Below are 25,818 nucleotides of genomic sequence, written 5' to 3'. Positions count from 1 at the left end.
ACGAGCCGGCCTCCCATTAACTGCGTTACCTTCATTTTAGATCGTTTGTGCTAAAGGGATAAATCAGAACATAAGAAAATGTTTGAGTTTACCTCTCTGAATTTCTGGTAGAGTTTGTTGGCGTCTAACTCTGAGGGAGACAAGATGTCCTCTGACTCCGGCAAATCAAACACCTCGATGCTCTTGTCCCTGCCGGCCCCTGTCGTCCCCCCGTCCTCTTCGTCTGTGGCGTACTCGCCAGTCTGCTGTGAGCGGAAACACAGAGTCAGTCACATGCTTGGTCTTCTGTATGTGCTTCATAAAAACAGAACATTGCACAGGTGTAAGGAATAACTGTCTTTTCTGTCCTCCAGGGCAAAATGGAGAGAAGTTTGCTCCTAATTCAGATAGCCTTAAATGACACCTGCCATTTCTCTTACGTACACTGCAAGCAAAATCTTTAATGAAATCAAAATAATACACTTCATTTCAAAGGTCAACTTTTTATTAATCTTTATTCATCTATCATTTTCATCTGTCTTTTAAAACTGTATAAAATCCTGATTTTTTATGTCTCTTTTCTGTCTAGATTCTACTTTCCCTCCTTTTTCATCTTACTGTTTGAAGAGTGAAGCACTTTATACCCTTAATAAAAATGTTATGTTGTCATGTCAGAATATGTAATGCTGTGATGTTAAGTCATGTAATACTATTACACTGATAAGTTACGCTGTTATGTTAAACTGTTATGTTACATTATATAATGTTGTTATGTTCTGCTGTGATGTTATGTTATTAAGTTACTTCATTCTTTTATGTTAAGTTATGCTGTTATGTTTTACAGTCATGTTACATTATTTAATGCTGTTATGTTCTGCTGTTATGTTATGTTATTGGGTTATGTTTTTCTTTTATGCTGATAAGTTCTGCTGTAATGTTTAACAGTCATGTTACATTACTAAATGCTGTTATGTCATTCTTTCATGCTGGTAAGTTATGCTGTTATGTTCAACTGGTATGTCACGTTATTTAATGCTGATATGTTATTAAGTTATGTCATTCTTTTATGCTGATAAATTATGCTGTTATGTTAAACTGTTATGCTACATTATTTAATCTTGTTATGTTATGCTGTTATGTTATACTGTTATGTTCTGCTGTTATGTTATACTGTTATGTTCTGCTGTTATGTTATGTCACTGAGTTGTGTCATTCTTTTACGCTGATGTTATGTTATATTAAACTGTTATGTTACGTTATTTAATGTTGTTATGTTCTGCTGTTATGTTATTTTGTTAAGTTGTGTCATTCTTTTATGCTGATAAATCATGCTGTTATGTTTAACTGTGAAGTTACATACTTTAATGCTGTTATATTACGCTGTTATGTGGGTGAATTATGCTGATGTGTTATGACTTTTTATGTCATGTTGTTATGTTATGATTTTATGTTATGTCATGATGTAATGCTCCTGAGTTATGTTATGCTGTTATGTCAGGTAATCCTGTTATGTTGATGTGTTACACTGCTATGTTGTTATGCTTTTATACTATGCTGCTATGTTGTTGTTGTGATATGCTCTAAAATTATTTTGTCACAATTTACTGTTACATTATGCTGTACTGATATGTCATACTCTTATGTGATTTTATGCTGTTATGTTATGTTGTGATGATATATCATACAGCCATGTTACGCTCTTATGTTACGTTATGCTGTTACCTTATGGTGTTATGCTGTTATGTCATGCTGTTGTGCTGCATGTTATACTATTTTGCTCTTATTTTCTGTAATGTTATGCTTTTGTAATGTTATGCTATTCTAAGTTGTGTCATGCTATTTTGCTGACGTGTTATGTTGTTATGTTACATTATGTTATGCTGTTATGCTATTCTGTTCTGATTTGTCATGTCACGCAGTTATGAGGGGTTTGTTATGCTGTTCTGTTATTTTCTGTTATCCATGCGCAAAATTACATGAGAAGTGGACGCTGTGTTGCTACGTTAATCTTTTCTCTCCATGCTGTTAAAAGAAGTATAACCTTAAAAATATTTTTATTTTTAAAATATTAGTCAGGAAAAGTGTGCTTTATAAATTGAATACTACTTAAAAAGTCACCTTTCATTACGTAATAGTTTAAATATTAAAGAGAGACAATCAAAATGACTGATTGTGAAACAATGACAGAATTTTCACAACCCTGTCAGTCAAAATGACGGTCATCAAATTCAGAGGAAAAAGTGTCTTATCAGTGAAGCTGCTTAAATGCTTCTTTTTCCAACATACCATTACATAAGGTCACTAAAGGGGCTTGTGTTTAACCTCAGACAGACCAGACTGGACTCGGTGTTCTGCACATGCTAAACAGTCTTTGCAGAAGTTAAACCACATAAATGCTAAGCATAACAGGAAAATACCTTTCTCTACATCACATCTGAAAGGTTGCATTATTTTTTGGTTGCAGGATACTAGATCTGCACATGTGCAGACCACTGTGTGTATATTCTATGATGCACTATTCAGTAGAACACCATACCATTGACCCCTTGGAGACTCTATTTTTTTCTCACTCTCTCCAAAGTTTGTATGCTCTCCAGTTTTTTCCCTTCATGTGTTTGAATGTCGTATCCATGTCAAGCTTCAGTGTGTATGCAGCCTTCTCTCTTTTCTTTGCAATGTGCTTCTAATGCTCATTTTCCATCCTCAGGGAAAGATTCACCCTCTTTTGCTTTACTTGAGTTTTTCTTCCTCTTCCCTGTGCAGGATTTCTTCTCATCCAGGTCTGTCAGATTCTGTCAGGACTGTAACCTCCCCGAGGCAAACTGTGATTTATGATTTTGTGCCGTATAAATAAAAATCGACTTGAATAAGCAGTCAACAGGCCGCCCTGAGACACCAGCCACTCAGACATCCAGCTGTCACACACTAGCATGCTGTTTGTCGTTGCTCTCTCTGTCTTCTCTCATCTGTCTCCCCTCGCTCCTCACAGCTACAGCCGTCACACTGCATCACGTAGCTCCACCTGCTGCACGTTGCATGTTAAGAGGTACCACAAACCTCCACTTTGCTCATGCGATCCTTTTTTTGAACTTCAATTTTACATAAATAATGCTCCTTTAAGGCTTCCAGTTATATAAGATACAAGGTAACCCACTTAGTTTTCTGGAAGTTTGACATAAATAAATCGCTCTGACAGCCTGGTCAGCCGTGAGTGTCGTTTCTATAAAAGATAAGCCAAAGGAGGAAGTCATACTTGCCAAATTTGAATGTCACTTTTGATTATATTTACACATTAGTCACCATCTTGCCTTAAGTGTAAGACTTTCCGGTCATGTACAAACCTGTGATCCTGTTTAATATGGAGCTTACTTTAAGGTTAGTAATCTAGGATTCATCCTAAAAATCTCTGGATGAATTTTAGCTGAACATTTTCAAGCTCTACATGAGGAAATTGTGCTGCGTGTAAGCTGGGCTGTTCTTCTTTTCTTTTCTCCAATCTGAAAATACAGCATAATGAGTGTTGGCTTTGTCCATAAGACATCGGATAAAAATGGATCGGTTGATTCAGAGTTTGGCTTTGGACCAACAAAGGCTGATATTTCCAGAGAAGCTGCTCTGTGGAAACATATCTGCCTCGCCCTCATGATCACGCAAACATCATATCATATCCTGGTTTATCTCTGCCTCTCAGTTAGTCCAAGCCAACTGAAAAGAAGCCAGTTATCTACAACGGAGTGCGGTCAGTCATCTGCATGTTATATTTACCATGGCAAACACAATTAAACTGTATTGCATGGAGATTAATCAACAAATGCACTCTTTACAATAGCTACCGCATTACTTTATCTTAATGCATCTTAAATCCATCTTTCCAAAGTGACTCTACTTTTTTTTATCTTAAACCGTCACACACTTGTAGCTCACACGCACACACAATCCCATCTCCTCTCTCATCATCTCTCCCGTATCTTCCACTCATCTCGCTCCCTTTGCTTCCCTCCATCTATCTCAGAACTCAGATAACGGCGCTCAGGCCTGATTTGTTTGCATGCATGGCCGATGCAGATTTCCATTTCCATAATAGGCTTGCTTGTTTCCATGGTACCAGCATCCTACATTACAGCCCCATTTTCGGAAGGTGGAGTTAACAATCGAGCGCACGGGAGGGCAGTCAAATATCAATTTGCATGTGATGAATGCATCGCCTCCGACAGCACGCATGAAGAATCAGGAGAGGAATGGGCGATTTGGGGTGAAATCTAGTTGTTGGTTAGAGGGTGCTCAGTGTGATGATGAGTAATATGAGTGTCTAATATGAGGATGATGTTGGTGTAATGACTACCAGGCACTGGAGGAGAAGACTGTGGCTGCTGCTCAGACAGGAGGATGTGACTGAGTACCTGACTCTGACTCAGAATTTTGTATTTGGCTGTTAAACACAGAACTTGGACTGTTTTGTCCTTTTTCCTACTTAGAGCCTCACCAAACTTCTGTATCAGCTGATAAAATTCTCATGTTTTCGCTATACGTATCCAAAAAACGGCAAAAATAGGAGTGATATGTCAGGGTTAAACATTTCAGAATTGATTTTAACTCATAAAGTGTTATTTTAACTCCATTCTGAGTGAAATAGTCATCAGTGTTAGAGTTATTTGACAGTGGTAACTCTGGAAAGAATCAGCTGATCTAAGCTTTTTCCACTGGGATTTCCAATCTGGGGAGAAGTGTGGGTTGAATTTCCCATCATGCCATTGGGCAGAGTGTTTAGATGTATTAGAATTGTTGTGTTTGGATGTCGCTTGTTGTACAGCGATCCTTGCTGGGATTCCTTTGCTCATGTGTCTTGCTTGTGTTTGATTTGAGACACATTCAACATGAGTGAAGTTATCCACTAAGTTAGAGTTCACGTCTGTGACTTTAGGCACTTTTATAGGACAAATAGAGCGCATTCCTCATTAGCATTCATTGCTTTGCTCTAAGGTTGACTCTCTGCTTTGTTATTGCCACAGGAGACTGACCTTGCCTTTGTTTTTCAAGTGTTTCTACAGCTCTGTCATATTATGAAACATCACCGGGGTATAAGGGGAGAGCTTTCTGGGGCCCATGGAGGTCAGCAAAATAATGGTCCTCTGTAAAGTTATGTTGTGACATCCATCTTTTATATTTAACCTGAATAGTAGCTGATCTTACCAAAGTAACACTTATCTTTTTTTATTTATTTTCGCTGTAGTATATATCATCTCAAAAATGGAAACCCTTTATCTCAAAACAAAAAGAAAATGGGTTAAAAATGGCTTAAATGGATCAAAAATTGCAAAAATCGTAGGAAAAAGAAATGAAATGGGATTTTAAAAGTGACAGAAACGGGTTAGGAGTGGCAAAAATTAGACTGAAGTGGCAAAAAAAGGCAAAATGAGTTACAGTGGCAAAAAAAAGGCAAAAAAGTGGTAAAAGAGGGTTAAAAAGTGGCAGAATGGGTAGAAAGGGGAAAAACTTGGTAGACAGTTTGGTGATATGGAATTTAAAATGTGAAAATGTAGTTCAAACTGGAAAAAATTGTTTAACTGAAGCAAAAAACAAAAAAAAAAGGCAGAAATTGGCCGAATTGGGTTAAACTAGCAAAAAGGGCCACATCAAATAGTGAAATGTCGCTAACATGGGCATAAAAAGTGGTCTAAAGTGGTTATGAGTGGCAGTGATGGGTCAACAGTGGCAACAAACAGTGGAAGAGGTAAGAACTGGTTTAGACATGGCAAAAACAAGCAGAAAAAAAGTGATGGAAAGGGTTTAAAATTGGCTAATATGGGTTTAAAGATGCAGAAATGTGTTACAATTTGGCAAAGTGGCCACAGTGGGTAAAAAGAGGAAAAAATGGGTCAGATTTGTGCAAAAATCGATGAAAAGTGGCAAGTCATACTGGCCAAATTGGATGGTAAAAGTGGTTAAAGATGACACAAAAAATACTTTCAACACTGGAACTTATTAAGTTTGACTTTTCAGCTCCAAAATGAGCAGTTAGCATTAATGCTACTGATAAAACACAAGCATTTTCAATTTTCAGCTCTTACCATCGAACCAGACTGGACCTCTTTAGACATTCATTTGTGCCATGCTGCTGTCAGCAGGTGTTGATGTGGACACTGGTACATAGAATTGGTGTTAAACAGGATGTACTCTTTTGCAGGACAGACTACAAGATAAATTCCTCTCAGGAACAATAAAGCATGCATTACAATAAAAAAGTACATAAAATAAAATGCCTCACATCAACTATAACCACAATAAATATTTAGTCATTTATTGACATTTCAACATGATAGATTGGTACACATGTACCCAGCAGAGACGTAGAGATCTTTCTAAGCTCTACAATCATTATTATTCAAGATAACTTTGTTTTGTATTTGTGCATTACACACATCATCATTTTTTTATTTTTGGACTTTTTGCCTTCATGTTTGATAGGACAGCTGAAGAAGACAGGAAACACAGGGGGGAGAGCGTGGGGGAAGAGATGCACCAGACAGCGCCAGGACCGGGAAACCACCCCGCAACGGGTGCATCAAGGACTGCAGCCTCCACACACGGGCGCCTGCTCCAACAACTGGGCCAAACCGGCACCCTACACACATATGTCTCCATGATGCTGATCTGACAGTACAAATCTTTCGGAAAGAATCACTTTGTTCTAGTTTGTGTTGCTCATTATGGATATAAAGTATTTGGCCCCTATTTTGCAGCTATAACAGCCTCAAATCCTCTTAGAATGCTTTCCACAAGATTTTGGAGTGTTTCTGTGGGAGTTTGAGTCCGTTCATTCTGTAGAGCATTTATGCTCTGATCCATTTCACCCCAAAGATGCTCTATGGGGTTGAGACCAGGACTCTGTGCGGGCCAGTCAAGTTCTTCCACACTGATCATCAAACCAAGTCTTTAAAGTCCTTGCTCTGTGCACTGGGGCACAGTCATGTTGGAATAGAAAAGAACCTTCCCCAAACTGTTGGAAGCATAGCATTGTCCAAAATGTCTTGGTATGACGAATGATGACAAAAAACCATGGCCATGGTTTTCAAGAGTCCAGTGTCATGAAAAGATAATTTTTGGTCAAAATAACCATTAAAAACATTTCAAACTTGCATAGCTTTAAGAGAATACTGGAAATGAAACACTCAAAGATGTGCAGCATATGTGTGATTCTTCATGCTTTTCCCGTGTGTGTGTCACGTTTAAACGAATAATCAAACACACTAGTGGACTGATGTGAATGTGTTGTGTTTTGCTAACTGAAGGAGCGTCCTTCCCTCCTGGGACAGCCGCCTCAGCTTCGATAAGGAGCTGTCTGTCACATCCACGCTGGCAGCTCTCAGAGTGAGAAACAACCTCCACCCCCGCCCACCCGGTGAGAACTCGTTCTAATATTTATAGAGTTATTAATATTGATGAGCTCCTTTTATTGCCCCATAGATCTCTGTAATGGTTCTGTAACTGTTTACCCTGTCTGCAGCTATGTAGGTTGTTATGGATGGTCGTGTGCTCCACTGTGGCAGGTTTCAAGTGTGTTTTTGCAGTCGTGAGTATGGATTAACAATTTCACTACAATCTCCCTTCTCGTGTTTATGTGACCTTACAGCAAATGAAATCCTCCAGTTGCTCTCCAATGTTTATTTGTGTTGTCCTTATATACCCTGGATATGAAATAATGTCAAACAACAGGAAGGAAGACAGAAAAAGGATATTTTTTGTGTGTTTCAGAGCCTGAAATTGAGCCTCAGCTCTGTGTAGGAGCTTTAATATGAACTGACAGTGTTACATGTGTATGGGAATGTGATTATGGGACAACTGGGATCAGCTCCTGGGGCTTTGTGAGGAGTTTCTTATGCATGAAGTCTCTCTATCCACCATCCACTGGTATGTAAAAGCCTTCAAACAACGGGGAGAGATGCCTGAGTGAGTTTGTGTGTAAACCCATGCATGAGTGCAGCTATCCCTCTGTGTATGTGAGTGAGAAGAAACTCTGCATTGATTTACACTACAATAGTGTGTGATTTCATGTGTGTATAGAGTGGGAGTGCATGAACAGGGCACACATACACACACGTAGAGAGCTGGAGTTGTAGGGCCATGATCTCAGTGTGCGCTGGATTAAACGTGCTGTGAGTAAGCAGCAGATTCAGAGGGGGAAACGCTGAGTGATGCTTTCTAGGACCAAAGCTCATGTGGCGTCCTCTGTGTGTATTTATGTGGATGTGGCAGCATCAAACCATCCTGTCAGTCAGTTTTATGGAGTAATAAGCTATAAAATGCAGCCAACTGTCATGAGAAGGAGGCTCATTTACATTTAAGCGACATCTAGAGCCTTATTTTCCAATAAAGTGTCATGTATAAGAAGTCCGTTTGCTAAAGCAACTACTATGATCTTTTTTAAAGGGATATTCTGGTATTTTTGAAGTTGGGTTGTATGAGGTACTTGGCAATTGCAGTGTCATTAGCCTCCAGAGATTTCAGGAACCCCAATGTAACGTGATACAATATGTTTACTTGATGAAAACAATGTGCCAGCTGTTGAAGTGGAGAGCTGAGATGAAGTAACTTGTTTTAGATTATATACTGCTTCCTCTGACAAAGTCTGCACAACTAACTGCTGATGATAGATGCTGAGGCGGTGTACGCTGCCGGTGGCTGAGGTCTGCATTGCAAAATATTGGCACAGGGCTGTACGTTAACTTTTTTTGCCCATAGCACTGGTGCTACAGAGGTTGATTATCTTGCAGCACAGAACAAAAAACCAATAGCATAATACATAAAATGTGTGTTACATCTCTAAAACCAACATGTAACCAAAATATATGCTCAGTAAGTGAATGCACTTGAAAGACAAAACCAAAACAGCCCAAATTACAGCTCTCATTTAATGTCTACCAAAGCAAACAGCCAATCATTGTTACGAATTTTGGGGTGCAGCAGAGAAAAGAGATGCTGATGGTTCATCTCCACATTCAGACACAAAACAAGAGCAAACTGCAGGAAGCTGGCTAACTTCATAGAAGTGTTGGTGCTTGAGGATGATTAGAACAATAGTATTTGGAAATCAGACCTTGAGATCAGACAGAGGAGCAAATGAGCTCAACTTGTGCTGGTATTTGCTGCTGAAATCCTTTTGTTTGTATAGATCAATTTATTTTACTTTGGCAGGAACAACAGACAGCTGAAGTCTTTTTCTGTGTTCATCCTTATTACTTAACTTTTAATGTGTTCTAGAGACTAAAGTACTGTATGTTTCTTTGTTCATCCCTAAACTGTGTTTTAAGGACTGAAGTGTTAGGTCTAAACTACATTTATATATTGGTATTAATATCGGCTAAATTCAATTAGTAAATATCGCCATATTGTATAAACCCCAATATTGTGCATTCCTAGTCAAACTAAGAAATACGGTAAAGTTTTAGGTTCTTATGTGGGTTATTTTTAACAGATTTCTTGCAGGCATAGAGAAATACATTATTTTATTGTTTTGGACACGACACACAGATGTGTCAGATGTGTGAGTGTGTTAATGTGTATGCGTTGGTGAGTGAGTGTGTCTCTGCTCTGTTTGAGGTCAGACAAACAGGGCACATTTAACTGGAGCTAGAACTGTGCTTTTTGGAGCTAACGGTGGACTCTATGGCGCTCAGACAGAGTTGTTTTGCTAAGTTTACTGCAGCTACTCATGTTAAGCTTCTGATTGATGATACCGGCAGCCAACAGCTGATGGATGTGTGACTGACAGACAGTGAGACGAGAAGGAGACATGACGATGCAGCGACTCAAAGTTACAAAGTCACAAATAGTGGCACTAAAAGTGAGTCTGCGCACATACACGAGCTACATAAATGCTGTATTCTCCTCACAGAGACTGCTCCTACTGTCTGCGCAATATTGACAAAAGTCAAGAGTGACAAGAAATCTCGTGGTGTTTTGATCTCACGAGATCTTGTGACACGAGATCTCGTCACACCCCTAATGTTTTATCATATTCCTGTTACCAAGGGGTGAGATTTCACCTCATTCACATGACTAAATCTTTATTTTGCACATTTCTTTATGCAAAATTTCCAACTACGTCTTTCTGTAGGGTGTAATAGTACGTATCTGCATGCTCGCAGGCAGCAGTTCCAGGGCCGCAGGTTCAGGACCATAGCTTTTACCCCTGTGTTTTTGCAACAGCGCAACCCAACAAAGTGGAGAAGCATTGCATTTAAACACATTTCAGCGGTTTATGGACCGCAGATTTAGGACCGTAGATCTTGAGGACACTTGAGTTGGCACAACTTTGAAAGGCAGAAATCTAAAAGCCACTTGAAGTACTCTTTTTAATGCTCTTAGTGTTTTCCATTAATTTTATATAACTATTTTATGTTTAGTTGTGTTAGCCATAATTTTTCCATTCACATTATGACTGCTTGTGAAGTACAGGCTAAAAAAGAATCTTTTTTGGGTACAGACTCTCAAATTCCTTTATTTTTTTTTTACCAAAACACCTCATTCTGAAGGACAAAGGCATAAGTACTTAACTCATTAAGTACGACACCCTGATGTCATCCATCCCTGTAGTGAGTAGTAGCAATAGCAATAGCTAGCAATCTGTTAAAAAGAAATGCCCATAAACAACATGCATGTGTGCAAGCAGGGTCCTATATCTATGGATAGATCTGCTGCCTGTGAGCCTTCACATATACCCTTCTCCTATAGTGGTCAGGGTGGTGGGTGTGGTCATTACCTCGTCATCATCAGCATCATACTGGGCGTACTGTTGCTCCAGCAGCTCCCTCTGTCTCCTCTCCTGCTCCAAAGTCTGCTGGATGAGTGTAGCCACCTCGCTCTGCTGACCCGGACGCTCTCGGCCAATCACAAACCTGCAGAAACGAACACTTAAATTAGGGATGCACGGATGCACCGGTTTAACATCGGCTGATATCAGCTTTTGACAAACATGCCAGGTGCTGCAGACTCTTCTAATGCCTTTGCCAGTTCATTGATATAAATGTTGTAGAGGGTTGAACTTAAGCTGCACCCTCGTCTAACCCTCCAACTTTGGCTGAAGAAATCTGTACGTCTCCATGAATCTGCACACTTGTCTGCCTGCATTGACTCAATAATGTCATAGGTTTATACTTTATTTAGTGAAAATCTCCCGTCTTTCTCGCTCTTATAGGTGTGTATCTGTGCAGTGAAATGACCACAGCTGTGACTCTGTGTGAGCAGTGGAGGTCCACAGCCACAGAGCAATGACAGCGATATCTGCTGACATATCAGGGCAGGGCTGGGAGATGGGACACACATAATAATATGAGCAGACAGTCGGCTCGACCGGGCAGCCTGTTATTAGGCTGGTAAGAAACAAAATGGAGAAAGCTACAGGCTGTGCATCTGAGCTCTAGACTACTGCCAACTGTAGCTACACACACCCAATCAATATCAGATAAAAATGTGAACAAGGTGAGAAGAAAAGTAGAGACAGGATGATGTAAGAAGAGGGGAAAATGTGCAACTCCTCCTTTAGATTCTGGCATGTCCCAAGGAAACCTTCCCCTCTGACGACAACAGTTGCAAAAAAAAGTCACGAGCACATATTTTAAAATATGAATAAATAACAACAAACAGAATAAACAAGCTCTTTCCTGCGCTGTGACTTGACTGCTAATACTCAAATCTAACTTCTCCAGTTTTTTTTAACTTCATCAATGCCGCCAAAGGGAGCTAAGAAATTTTCCGATCTACTCTGCAATCTCCATCCCAGCAGGAGCCCTCTGACTGTGTTTAATCCCCTGTATGTTTGAGACGGTAAGAGTGAGACCAACAGGAAGAAAGGACAGAGAGAGAGGAGAGAGAGGGTAGGGCCTAATCACGTGGATTCGGTCCCTGAGAGCTCTTTCATATATCTCTAAAGGCGATGTAGAAAAGGGGCCTTACGCTCCAGCAGAGAGAAGGATTTGATCTACATGTGAAGGAACAACTGAAGGGCAGGAGAGACAGAGAGGAGAAAAAAAGGAAGAGGGAAGGCCCCGGCTGAGCTAAGTAGTGAACTGTATCGAGCGTTCGGACAGCAGTTAGGTCTGAGGAGGAGCTGACCTGGAAACAGCCTCTCTCCTCACGCAGGGGGACAATCCCTCCTCACCTCCTGCTGTCCTGAGGCTGCCACACACAGCGCTGCTTCAGAAACCTTCACTTCTGATCTCATTTAGTCTCTTTTACACCAGCGTGACTCTGTTAAATGTACACTTTGGAGCAGGAATTTGAAGGGAAAGTATTTTTAACTTTTGCTTGAATGGTTTAAAATAAAAGTGCTTCAAGGAAAAAACATCCTGCTATGGGACAAGATGTCTAACCAATGAGGGAGCAGTGGGTTGACGGGCGTTAGAGGATGTCAGCAAGAGTTCACACATTACAGACATGACTGCCTGACCATGGTGGAAATTTATCTTTTACAGATGAGGACAAAATTATTAGCCCCCCAATGAAAATGTCCTTTTTTAAGTATTTCCATGCTATTAAATAGAGCAAGACATTTTTAACAGCTTTTCCAAACATCCTAGTTTTATTTTGGATGCTTAAATTTTGTTATTTTACAAAACCCCCAAATTACCAGGGTCTGAATTACTAGCCCCCTTTACAACTGACCTTTTGTTGAACCATAGCACATCTACTGTTGTGCAAGGTTGCGTTTTAACTTTGTCATGCTCAAAGCTTGTAAAATCAAGTTAAAACTCAGGGTTACTGGAGAAAGCATCATGGCAAAAATAAAATAAATCTGTTTAGACTTAAGAAAAAGAATTGTTGATGCTCACAAAGCAGGAGAAGGAAGATAACACAGCATTTCCAAGTGTCAAGAACTGGAGTGAGAACAATCATCAAGAAATTTAGAAGAGAGCCACATACTTTAGAACAAGCCTGGCAGAGGCAGGAAGAGAAAGATTTCAAAGACTCTGGAAAGAAAACTAGTGAGAGATGTGTCTAAAGACCCCAGAACAACTGCCAAGACTATAGTAAAGGACTTAGCCAAGTCAGGAATTGTAGTTTCAAAGAAGACCATTATCAGAGCTCTGCACAGGGACAGACAAAAAAGTCAACTTCTGCAGAATAGACGACTTCAAGCCAGACTGAGGTCTGCTAAGGACTACCTGGAGAAAGATTCTGATACTGGAGGCATGTCCTCTGGTCAGATGAGACCAAACTAGAGCTCTTTGGCCATAGAGACGCTGACGATGTTTGGAGAGAGAAGGGAGAGGCGAATAACCCAAATGCTGGGAATGCTTTAGTGCGCACCGTAAAGGTGGAAGGAATCATGAAGACAGAAGGATATGTAAAGATTTGTAAAGAAAACCTTAAACAGTCAGCAGCAAAATTGGATCTGGATCGTCACTTTGTCTTCCAACAATGATCCAAAACATCCATGGCTCTGGTGAAGAACTACCTTCAGGAGACCAACGTGAACGTTGCTGACTGGCCTGCACAAAGCCCTGATTTGAATCCCACTGAAATCTGTGGGGTGATCTGAATACCAAGGTTCATGCCATAAGACCATCAAATCTGGAGGAGGTTGAGAAACTGGCCAAAGAAGAATGGGCTGGGATTCCTCAGGAGACGTGTCAGAGACTTGTTGCAAACTACAACAAACGACTGCAGGCTGTTATCCTGAGAAAAGGAGACAACTGACTATTAGCATTTGGGGGATCATCATTTAGACCAGTGGTTCTCAACTGGTGGGTTGGGACCCAAAAGTGGGTCACGAAGCCCTTTTCAGTGGGTCGCGGGATGTGTGCCTGGGAAAAAAATTGCACCAACTTGTCTATGAGACCCTATAGAACATGCATGTTTTGTCCTTTCATTGTTTTGTTACACCTTTTGTACTGCCTTAGGCCCAAGTTCTACTATTTTGTATTAAATATGTCTGATTGACCAAAAAGAGCTCCAAAATTTGGGTTGCTATTCTCCTTGGGGGGTTGGTGGTGGGTCTCGTGACTCAACCTGTTGAGAACCACTGATTTAAACGCTGGTAGTTTTGGGTTTCATGAAATAAAGTTGTGTCTGTGTACAAAGTAAAATAATGCAAGCATCAAAATAAACCATTCCTTGCTCTGTCTAACAGCACTTGGAAAATACTTGAAACTAATCTATTTTTCATAGAAGGGCTAATATTTTCATCCTTGTCTTTATATGTATTTTGAGAATTATTATATAAAGGATTGTAGAAACTGTCCTTATGTTTGTGGTCTCTAACATTTTTCAAATTGGCTAGGATTTAAAAATCAGTAGGAGTTGGTTAAGATGGGGTGCAATGAAAAAATAAGCTCATATCACCTTCTCCTTAACTGAACTTAAGATTAATATCTAACGCAACTCATGACTAAATTGAATGTTTTTATAATCATTATGGTTTGTCTAACCATGTAGGCCTAAAAAAGCTTTTAATTCTGCAGCTGTTTTTTCAAATATGTAACAAAGAGCACATGCAGTAATCCATGAAAAGACTTATTTAACTTGACTGTACGGTACTCGACTGTCAGAGGGGATCTTCTGACTAAAACCTGGATAATTTTCAGCAGGAAGTCAGGGTTAAATTTAGCTAAAATGGTAAATCTAGGACAGTTGGCCACAAAACCTCTGGTGATCAGACAGAAGGGGGAGGGTTTACCGAGCAGGAGGAGGAGGAGGAGGAAGAGGAGGAGGAGGAGGAGGAAGATGAGTGAGTGGGTGAGACATGATGGAGAAAGACTGAAATAGTAAGAGAGAAAATAGGTCTGACAGTTCTGTTACAAGCTGTTATGAGACTGTTAGAGAGCGTTTTATTCAATGCAATAGATTTAACTTTGAAGTGGTTTTAATTTCAGTTTGATTCCAGATCTTAAACAGAAAAACTACACCAGACTTTCTGAGTCACACTTGCTAGACTGATGGACAGGTGAGAGATGGCTGCCTCACCTCTGGTACCACATCCTGGTATGTGGAAAACCCTCATTGTCAATATTAGCTCAGCAAACAGCATCTGTCCAGCACACAGTCGGCTCTGAGGCTGTCAGAGGTGCTTTTGTTCAACCACCAGCTTCTATCTATCTATCTCTCCACAGCTAAGATCACAGAGGAGATGTGAACCAGAATAGGGTGAGGCTGGAACCTCAATAAGCCCATGGATCATTTAGCACCATAAAACAGCTGGGTCTTCAAAGATTGTGTAATCATGGGTCAATTAGCCAAAAAGATGCATGGATAGGAGAATACTAGGCTTCACAAACATGAGATATCTACATCTGGCTGCCTTTTTATTTACTCAATTGCTAGATCTCAGTGTACTTGTTGTTTTTGTGTTTTTAAACATTCATGCATTAGTTGCAGTTACTGCAGAAATAGTGCAATGATTTTGTAAATCATGATTAATCTAATGCTTTAATGTTCTTTTCTGCACACTTTGGTGAGGCCACTCCAACTTCTCCCTGCAGCCACAGTGATGTCAAATAAATCCACCACTGCTCCTTAATTCTCATTTTACCTTAAAAATATCACAGACAGCTCAGCAGACTAGTCAAAAATCATCTACATCTCAAGCTATCAAACAGTGACCCAATTCAAGTCAAAATGATGCTATGCTAGAGCTACGTCTGAGGTAATAACAGCACAGAGCCAGTCATTACAAATGGCTTTGAAAACAACTAAACCCCACCTATCGCTACTGCCATGTTCTCCTCAGCTGGCACTGATTGTTCTGGACAGTGTTTGGTTCAGCACCAACGTTGTGGATTGGAGCTTTTCAAGATGGATTTGTTTGATGACAGATATGGAGTCTGGCAAATCCATCTGCTTTGCAGGGTTATAAAAAGATGCCAGTAGAACAAACAAGTAAAGATGTAACCTCCTTAAGTAAGAGGCTCAAACATGATGCATTTTGTGCCTCTCATTTGGTGTGGCGGGGGGTCATTTTAGGGTGGAAGGTTACCAACCTAAATGAAGCACCAAAATCTGCAATTTGGTACAGTAGATATTAGATGTGTTAGAACCGGTACAATATTGGTGCCAGATTTTGCATCCCTAGTCTTTATAGCCCTTGCTTTGTGCACTGGGTCACAGTCATGCTGGAACAGAAAAGGGCCTTCCCCAAACTGTTGCCACAAAGTTGGAAGCATAGCATTGTCCAAAATGTCTCAGTATGCTGAAGCATTAATATTGGACTTCACTGGAGATAAAGGGTCTAGCCCAAACCCTGGAAAAACAGCCCCTACACAATTATCCCTCCTCCACCAAACTTCACAGTTGGCACAGTGCAGTCAGGCAGGTAATGTTCTCCCAGCATCCGCCATACCCAGACTCAGTTTCTGTTGTTCCTAAATGCTTCCACTTTCCAAAGATACCACTTACAGAATCCAGAGGGGATAAAACTTCACCAGCTGTCTTACTGCAAAGGTAGCATCCATCACAGTACCACACTTGAAGTCACTGAGCACTTTAGAACAATATATTTAGTATCACAAATGTTGGCAAATACAGACTGCATGGCTAGGTGCTGGATTTTATACACCTGTGGCAGGTGTATAAAATTGAAACACCTGGACTCATTAATTAACAGGTGTGGCCAAATGCTTTTGTATATTTTAAAGCAGGGGTAATCAATTAAAATTCAAAGAGGTCCAGTCAGAGAAAATATATTAAACCATAGGTCTGGAACATCACAATGTCTAACTTGAGTTAGTGTGATATGTAGATCTGGGTGCGATTTCAGGGACTTGTTGTGCTGCAAAAATATGAAAATTTGTCTATAGCTCACCCATTTCTGCGTCTGTGAATCTCTCCTTTAGGGCCCTACGAAATCCGTTTTATTTTTTGCCAAATTCCGTCTTAATATTTTGGAATTCCTTTTTTTTTTCTTTTTTTTTAAAGATTTATTTTTGGGCTTTTCCGTGCCTTTATTAGAGAGAGGACAGTGGATAGAGTCGGAAACAGGGAAGAGAGCGGGGAGAGACATGCAGGAAATAGTGCCACGGGCTGGATTCAAACCCGGGTTGCCTGCGTATATGGTGTGCGCCTTAACCACTCGACTATTGGCGCGCCCGGAATTCCATTTTTTAACCTTTTCACTAATTTTACCATAAAAGAGTGCCCTGTTTATGTAAATGAATTAAATGTTCACTAATTAAATAGAAACAACCTTAGATTTATTGAAAAAGGGCCACAGTTAGCCCATGAGCCACAGTTTGGATAGTGAGGCACAACTTGTGCCACGCTTTAGTGTCCCCCCAGAACATATTCCTCAGATATACGTTATTCTAAATAAAAAACACAGTATTTCAGTCACATTCATTCAAATTTTCGTGATGTCCACATTAAATAGTAGATTCCGTTTTTATTGGCCAATTCCGCGATTCTGTCTGTGATTCCGCTAACACGGAAACCATAGGGCCCTAGACTCCTTGTCTCAGCTCATTCATCTTTTCGTCTAATCTCTTTGTCTTTCTAATGATTGTAGGTCTGGGTCCAGGTCCGGACCCGGAACGCGGTCCGCCATTTGGTGACCCCTGTTTTAAAATGTTCTTATCCACTTGTACAGGTGTCATATGCTTAACTGCCTTTTTATTCCAACGTAAAAGAAATTTCTCCTTTTATTAAACTTTGTTCTCTTTAAATATTACTTACACAGAGTGGATGTGACTGGATGAAGCAGTGTCTTAACAGCACATGAGAAGGAGAAAGAAGAGGAAAATCATACAAAAAGGTGGGAACGAAGAGTGCTGCTTACTAAACTCAGGGAGAATGCAACACTGCAGTGATAAATAAAAGCAAAGGAAAGACAAGACCAAGGAGCAGCAGAAAGCTGGAATAGATGCATGGCAGTGTTGCCAAGGACAGCAGTGGCTGTCAAAATTAAAGCCCTCCTGCTATGCTGTGTTGTGGTGTCTGCTCCCAAGTGGACACCTGCCAAAAACCGCTCGTCTGTCAAACACACAAGACTTTTGCCACATATTGTGCTCCCAAGTCTTTACTTCCTTTGAATCAGATATTGTAATGAAGCTGAGAGCTCTGCCAAACTCACTCTAATCCCACTGCACTAATGTTTTTTCATCCTTTTTACATCATGAAAGCAGGACCACCAGCATTCAGAGATAACCCAACCATCAATGCTGCATGTAACAGCAATTTTCTGAGCTTACTTTTATAGTAATAACTTCATATTCTCTTATATGCATGCAAAGCTTACAAGATCTAGAAAAAATTTAATAAAGTTTGTACTATCATTGAAGAATTCAGACTCTTTGCAAAAACACTTTAAGTTTAGCTCAGGTTCCTCCCATTTCTCTGAATCTTTGCTGATATATTTATACAGTTTGATGTGGACTCACAGATACAATGCATATCAGAGCAAAAAACAAACCATGAGGGCAGAGGAACTGCCTGCAGAGCTCAGAGACAGGACTGTTGAAGGCACAGATCTGGGAAAGGTTACAAAAAAAATGTAAGGCTCCCAAGAGCACAGTCGCCTCCATGATTCTTAAATGGAAATTTGGCACAACCAGGACTCTACTGGGAGCTGGTCGCCCGGCCAAACTGAGCAAAGGGGAGAGGTCCTTAGTAAGAGAGGTGACCAAGCACCTGATGGTCGCTCTGACTAAGCTCCAGAGATCCCGTGTGGAGATGGGAAGAAATTCCAGAAGGACAACCCATCACTGCATGAAAGCCTGCTTGGAGTTTGCAAAAAAAAAGCCCCTGAAAGGACTCTCAGACTGTGAGAAACAAGGTTCTAAATGTCATCTCTGGAGGAAACCAGGCACCAATCATCACCTCCCCAATATCATCCCTAAAGTGAAGCATGGCGGTGGCTTAGGGACAACTCTGTGAATGTCTAGAGTGGCCCAGCTGGAGCACTGACTTGTACCCTATCGAACACTTCCAGAGACCCCTAAAAAGGGCTGTCCACCAATGGTCCCCAGACGTTCTGTACTGGGTTTACTGGTGTGGATTTAATCATTAGAGTCCTGAAAAGTCACACGAGTTCCAGGCTTGCTGAAAATGCTGCAGCAAGGGATTCAAAGGTATCAATAGCGTCAATGGGACGGCACAACCGCTAGCTTCAAGAGGAAAAACAAGTAAGAGGGAATGATTTATGGTTAGAAAATTATTTAACTTTTGATAAACTGTGTCACTTTTTGTCGGGTACAACAGCGCCGTTCTGGACTGCATTTTAACGATCACCTTCAGGGAAAAACTGTCACTCAGCCACTATTCTTTGCTGCTACAGTGGGTCCTTTAGTTCTTCTTTGCTGATCTAAAAACAGTACCCCATGCATGCAGTGTTTTCCAGCAGTGAAGAAGAATAAAAATGATTTTCGTTTTTTTAATCCTAACATTTAGCATGGCTAAATGAAGCAAAATATAAAGTTAAACAAAATGTTATCAGATCGGTGCATAAACTCGTGTACTTGCAGATACCAATACCTGCATTTTAAGTAGTATCAGAAGTATTTCCGATACTGGTATAAATACAGGAACAACTTTAGTGCCCAGTGCATGAAATAGCATCAAAAGAAACATTGATAAATCAAAAGATTTTCTGGAAAGGACCCCTGGACCCCTTAGTGAGTTCAACCCTTCAAAAAAACACTCTCACATAATAACAAGCAAATTATAATAAGATGTATGTATGTAGACATATTAAATCCATCAAATTGTGGATTACTGATTGGTAAAATGGCATAAAAGAAATATAAAAATTACAGTTTGTAGCAGAAAACTGAACTTTTGTTGTGTCTATTTTGTACATTTTAAACTATTAGGATGTGCACACTTTGGGTGATGTTATTTAGCTTGTTGACTGAAAGGAGATGCCTGAAAATGTTTTTTTCTTTGTTTGCTTCATGCAAAATAGAGAGGGGCCTCATATTGCTCTTTGCCTGGGGCCTCCAAATCACTAAAACCACCCCTGCATTCACATAATGTAAATGTCATTATCGCCCCCACTTGCCTGCAGTAAATTTCACTGAATATTACCTGCTGCGTTCAGACATTTACCTGTTAGCTGGCAGAAAAATTAGGTCAATCGTGTCCCCCACTTTCTGAAAACTTTGGGACTTAATCATGGGGGCAGTGCATGTGTGAAAGGGGTTTATGTCTGATACTGTACGTTGTTAGTCTGGTCTTTCAGGCTGATAGCTGCTTGACACAGTTTGGTTCTGTAATCTTTAGTTAATCCAAAGATCCTCATCAGTGGAGGGAAACATATAAATCTTCTGTTATCAAAAACTACATTAATCGCTGGAGCTTCAGCGTGTCTGTGAGACGACTCTTACCTGACCACTCCTGACGTGTTCCTGAGGACGGAGGCAGCGAAGCTCTGTGTGACACCCACCAAACTCGTCCCGTCCACCTCCACAATCTGGTCGTTCACCTTGATTCTGCACACACAAATAAAAGCAACAGTTATTTAGGAATGCTCTGATGAAATATAACTTTATTTGATTAATTGGTGATTCTGGTTTGTCTAATGTGCTCTGCATGTAAGCTGACACTTCCTAAGATACACAAAGTCACCGTCTACAAAAATTGGTATCAAAATTACATCACAACTAGTGCAGCAAATCTACAACAATAGGCAAAAATAAACTGTCCTGTCATGCTCAGTCACATTATTCGTCAGGACTACAATGCAGCCAGACTATTCTGCTGTCATAAGTTCCTCTGGCTGCAGACTGCAGACTGTTGCCTAACTGAGAGACAGAAGAGATGAGGCTCAAAAGGGCTAATGAGGACCACAGCTCCAGACGCAGAGAGAGGTCAGCTCAGTTCTTGACCTGAGATACAACTCCTAATGATACTGCATTCATGACTGGAGGAGAGTTCACAAATCCTCCAGAAAAAAAGTCCAGACTTAATATTCAGCTGAAAACCACTAAGAAATCTGCATAAAAACAACCTAAGACCCATTCTGGATCTTCTGGCAAATAAATACCATATATAATAGTTGCTCTAAAACTTCATGTTCAACACTTGAACTTAACCTGACACACTAGACAGACTGTTTCATATCCATTGCATGGAATATATGTTAAATCTACCTGGTAAACAGCCCGTACATGATTTTAGATATTCTGTCTGCTACATGAATTGTGGGTCAGTCAGAGCAACAAAGCATGATGTAGTGAGCATGCACAGCCCCAGGGCATAAACTACATAACTGCAAGACACTACTCTATTACTGTCAGTGGAGCCAGTTAGCAAATCAAACCATCCTCTGTGCAGAGGATGGCCAGCAGAAGAGCAAAAACAGCCAATAAAGCACAGTTCAGTCCAGTTGTGATAAAATTGTTTACCAGCATACAACTAAACCAAGCATGTATTGATATACACAGGATATATACTGTGCATGAACACAAATTCTTATTTTTGTAGCTACCGCCTCATTCATATCAGATGATACGGATTGGTCCGTCAATTCTCAGACCGGCCAAGAATGTTTCAGATTGGAGTTTTGCGAGATGGATCTGCCAGAAAACAGTCTGGACAGTCCATCAGTTTTGCAGGATTAACTAGAACCGCCATTGGGTATAATTTACCCAAAGCTGTGTCAAACTTTGTGTTAATAAATAATCAATGTCTGTCAAAGTGTTCGTGCTGCACCTGGTTAAATTTGATTGCAAAAATCCAGATGTAAAAAAACTGCCAATTAGGGAAGCTGGTGGCCTGGTGGTTTAAGGCGCTCCCCATGTACGCGGGCAGCCCAGGTTCAAATCCAGCCTGAGGCCATTTACCACATGTCTCTCCCCGACTCTTGACCCTGTTTCCGACTCTATCTACCCCACTGTCCTCCTTTATCTAATAAAGGCCCAAAAATGCCCAAAAATAAATCTTAAAAAAAAAAAAAAGTTGCCATTTTTACATAGAACCGGCATGTAGATAAAATTTACCCTGAATCCTCCTGAGACCTGAGCTGTAAAACTAAATCATAAAGCCTAAACACCCCAATAAAAATGTCCTCCACTTTAATTCCCCAAATTATCCAAGCCCCCCTCACCCCCACATTTCCCAAAAATCCATGAAAGTAATTCCCCAAACAGCCAAACAAATTCCCTGAAATCTCCATGAAATTATTATAATTTTCCCCCCCAAATTCCTCACCAAAATTCCCAAACATTCACAAATAAATTTTCATTAAGATACCTTAACATTTCAAAGCTAATTCCCCCAAACATTCCAATCAAATTGCCTGAAATTTCCTTAAAATCCAGTCAAATCCTGAAACATTAATAAATAAATGTTCCAAATTTCAATGAAAATATCTTTAAAAATATTTTTTAAATTCCCCTAAACAAATTCCCTTAAATATTAAAAATAATTTTTGGAAAATTTCAGCCATGGCCCGGGTTGTATACTGTGAGTCCTGAGTAGATGTGAATCTAACCTCTGCTCTTCAAGCCAAGCTTGTTTCTCTGCAGGTATTAACCTGAGGATAGGGTCAGGCAGGGCTGGCTCTGGGTATCAGCCAGGGCCTCGGTTGCATCCACTGCGTCCCTTCTGGATGTGACCCAACTGTTTACCCCCCAAAATTCCCAATCACATAAAAATAATACAAATAATAATACTTTCCCAAATTTCTTTGATAATACCTAAAAATTGCAAAGCAAATGCAAGTATTTCACAGCAAATTTTCCTCAAAAACCCTAAAGAAACTTTCCAAAATATGCATACATATCCCTATAATTTCCTTGATAACACTTGCAAAATACCAGACAAAACATCCAAACAAATCCCCTAAAATTTCCTCTTAAATATCTGAAATTTTTATGGAAATTTCTTCCAACATTCCAAGCAAAATAACTTAAACTTCAATGGATATTCTGGGCAATTATCTAGAAATTCTAATACCAGAGTTAAATACTATTTTGGACGAAAGCCTAGTGTACATGCAGGGTCTAAGGAAGACATAAATGCATTTATTTGTCTATTGCTGCACTGCCTATTCAGAACTCATAGACTAACCTTAAACATCCTTAAACAGGCTGAATCAGAGCTTGATTATGGTGAAGTTTCATTAGAGTCACTCAATGCTTTGAGTGAAGTATACGTATATGATGGGACGGTTTCAATGAGGTAATCAGTCCCTGGATGATTGTTGAAGTGACGGAGTATCATCCTCCAGTGATCCAGTCCTCTTACTGTTATCAGCTATTCATTGTCTCTGGTTGAATAACTGCTCTTGATATGGAATTAATGCACTTCTAATTAAGGGTTCAATATACCTGCTGGCAGTTTTAGGTATACAGAGACTGCTGGCAGTTCTAGTGTAACAGAAAAAAAACAATCATCACTGTCATTCACAAAAAAACCTCCACCTGCTAATGCTTTACTTTCACGTCAGTATGACCAAGCAAAGCAAAAGCCCTTTAACCAACCTCTTCTGAACACAGACAATTAAATTAGTCTTAATCTCTTCAGATGATTGCACTTTTGATCAGATAAAACCATCAATTTAAACAGCATGAATGATGAATTCAGGAGATAGGTGAAACTCATGAAAACTGAGAGGATGATGAGTTTTTAAGATACAAAACAAGCTTTATTTCACTTAACATGCTCCAGAAAGACTCTGTTATCTCCTGAACCTTTAGACAAACAAACTGCATCATGAATTTATAATACTAGTAATAAATGATAATGAATGCTCAAATTTGAGTGCATGTTCTCACCGACTGATGAAAAGCCTCTTAAGTCAGTTTTTTTCTCCATTTGCATGATGGATTTACACGGCAGTGAAGGACCTGATTTTCATGAATTATATTGCAAGACAAGGATTTCTTTTCAGCCAATTTAAGTGATGGTTGTTACAAAAAGAGCCCTTTAGAAGATAGTTTAACTCTTCAATAAACTTGAGGGATAGAGAAGAGACAATTAACAGAAGATTGATTAAATCCAGCGAAGAAGAAAATGAGATGTACTTCTTTTTTGTTTTTTTAAGCCTCTTTAAGCCACAAAATGCCTATAGCTCAGCAGTTCTGAAAAAATGCCCTGCAAATTGCACCAGAATTTCTTGCAACCTTGAGAGAAATAAATCAGTGTTCTCTTTTGACTACATGCATGATTACAGCTTCCTTTCTAGGGGTATTTTACATCAATCTATAGAGACAGCAGCCTGAGCTGGATGGCCCCTTTGATATTTTATTTTTTTGAATATTTGTCAGACTTAAATGTTTCAGAACATCAAACAAATTTTAATATTACACAAAGATAACCAGAGTAAACACAAAATGCAGTTTTTAATTGATAGTTTCATTTTCTAAGGGAAAAGATCCATCCAAACCTACCTCGCCCTATGTGAAAAGTCATTGCCCTCCTTGTTAAATCATGAATGAACTCTGATTAACCACAGTAGGATAAAAGATCTCAAGAACACATGAGAAACTAAGTCACTAACATCTATCAGTCTGGAAAGGGTTACACAGCCATTTCTAGGGCTTTGGGACTTCAGTGAACCACAGTGAGAGCCATTATCCACAAATGGAGAAAACTTGGAACAGTGGTGAACCTTCACAGGAGTAGTCAGCCTACAAAAATGACTCCAAGAGTACAGCAACGACTCATCCAGGAGGTCACCAAAGAACCTGGAACACCATCTAAAGACCTGCAGGCCTCACTTGACTCGGTTAAGGTCAGTTCATGATTTAACAATACGATAGATGCTGTTTCTCAAAGCCGGGAAAGGATCCTTCAACGTCCGTTTTTGGAGGATACAATGTCAAATGTCAGAGGTCTGTCGAGGATCCTCAAAATTCTTCAAATTAGTCCTTCAAACTAAGAATTTTCAGGAATGCACATATTTATCCTCCGTTCGCAGGAATTACCCACAATCCAATTCGTATTACAGCCCGACCGACTGATTGGCTGGCCGATTAATCAGGCCGATTATAGCATATCACAGATTAATCAACATCAGCCAATATATAGCTGGTATATTAACCCTTAGAGCTCACGCGGCACAGATCTGTTGTGCCTTTTTAATCATGTCATCCGAGCATTCGTAGCTCTTACAGAACATTTTCTAGAGAGCCCTGAACTTGGCTGACTTTCCGGAGTCTCTGACGACAGTGTTGTCCTATACAACAATACGTGAAACAGTTTATAAAAACATCTGTTTTGAATCTTTCTGAAATAAACAAAGATAAAAGCAGCTGTTAGTTTACATGTCCACCATTATCTAATGAAAGACTATTATCCAGCATTTCAATGTTGTCTAAGTTGCATCTTTGTGAAATAAACAAAGATAATATAAAAATAAGAATTTGTGTTCATGCACAGTATATATCCTGTGTATATCAATGTTCTTATTTCATATATCTGTTTTCAGCCAATATATCAGATATCGGCCAATATATCGGATATCAGCTTTTTTTAACTCCCAATATCGGCAACGGCATTGGCCCCAAAAATCCCATATCGGTCGGGCTCTAATTCGCATCGTCTTCCATCTTATAGGAAGAAAACAATTTTTAGAAAATAGTGCAGTATCAGGATGAAACTGCATCCTCACTTACTCAATACACTTTTAATAATCCTGTTTCCACCATTAATCATAATGTCACCCTTATAATCTCACGGCATCAAAGTAAAGCTGGAGAATTAGTGCCTTAGAATATGATTATATGACCATATAATATACTGTGTAATAACTATATAATGATTTGATAGCATATTAGAAAAGCTGTACAGGTTATTATGGCGTGTTCCTTTTGCCCTTGAAACTTGGAAAATCGAAGTTGTTGTCATGAAAAATGCACCCTTAACTCAATATTCAGACTCAATAGATGGAGCAACTCCCATTACCCTCAG

At 39.8% G+C, this 25,818-nt stretch overlaps 1 protein-coding gene across 9 annotated transcripts in view; it reads right to left on the bottom strand.

Annotated features, from left to right (window-relative positions):
- ppp1r9a (protein phosphatase 1, regulatory subunit 9A) overlaps positions 1-25,818 on the bottom strand; it is a 106,392-nt gene that overhangs the window by 27,257 nt on the left and 53,317 nt on the right. For 7 of the 9 annotated variants that reach the window (XM_041809051.1, XM_041809055.1, XM_041809056.1 and 4 more), the window contains exons 5-7: positions 20,289-20,393; positions 10,739-10,874; positions 93-245 (exon numbers count right to left, since the gene is read on the bottom strand). In XM_041809051.1, the coding sequence (XP_041664985.1) occupies positions 93-245; positions 10,739-10,874; positions 20,289-20,393 (394 nt within the window). The remainder of the gene's footprint in view (positions 1-92; positions 246-10,738; positions 10,875-20,288; positions 20,394-25,818) is intronic. The other 2 variants (XM_041809054.1, XM_041809059.1) reach the window with 1 other exon arrangement.

The sequence above is a fragment of the Cheilinus undulatus genome, linkage group 16 (genome assembly GCF_018320785.1).
Source record: "Cheilinus undulatus linkage group 16, ASM1832078v1, whole genome shotgun sequence".
In the NCBI taxonomy this organism is placed as follows: domain Eukaryota; kingdom Metazoa; phylum Chordata; class Actinopteri; order Labriformes; family Labridae; genus Cheilinus; species Cheilinus undulatus.
Note: the sequence above shows the minus strand (reverse complement) of the source record. Positions and strands in the feature narration are given on the sequence as shown.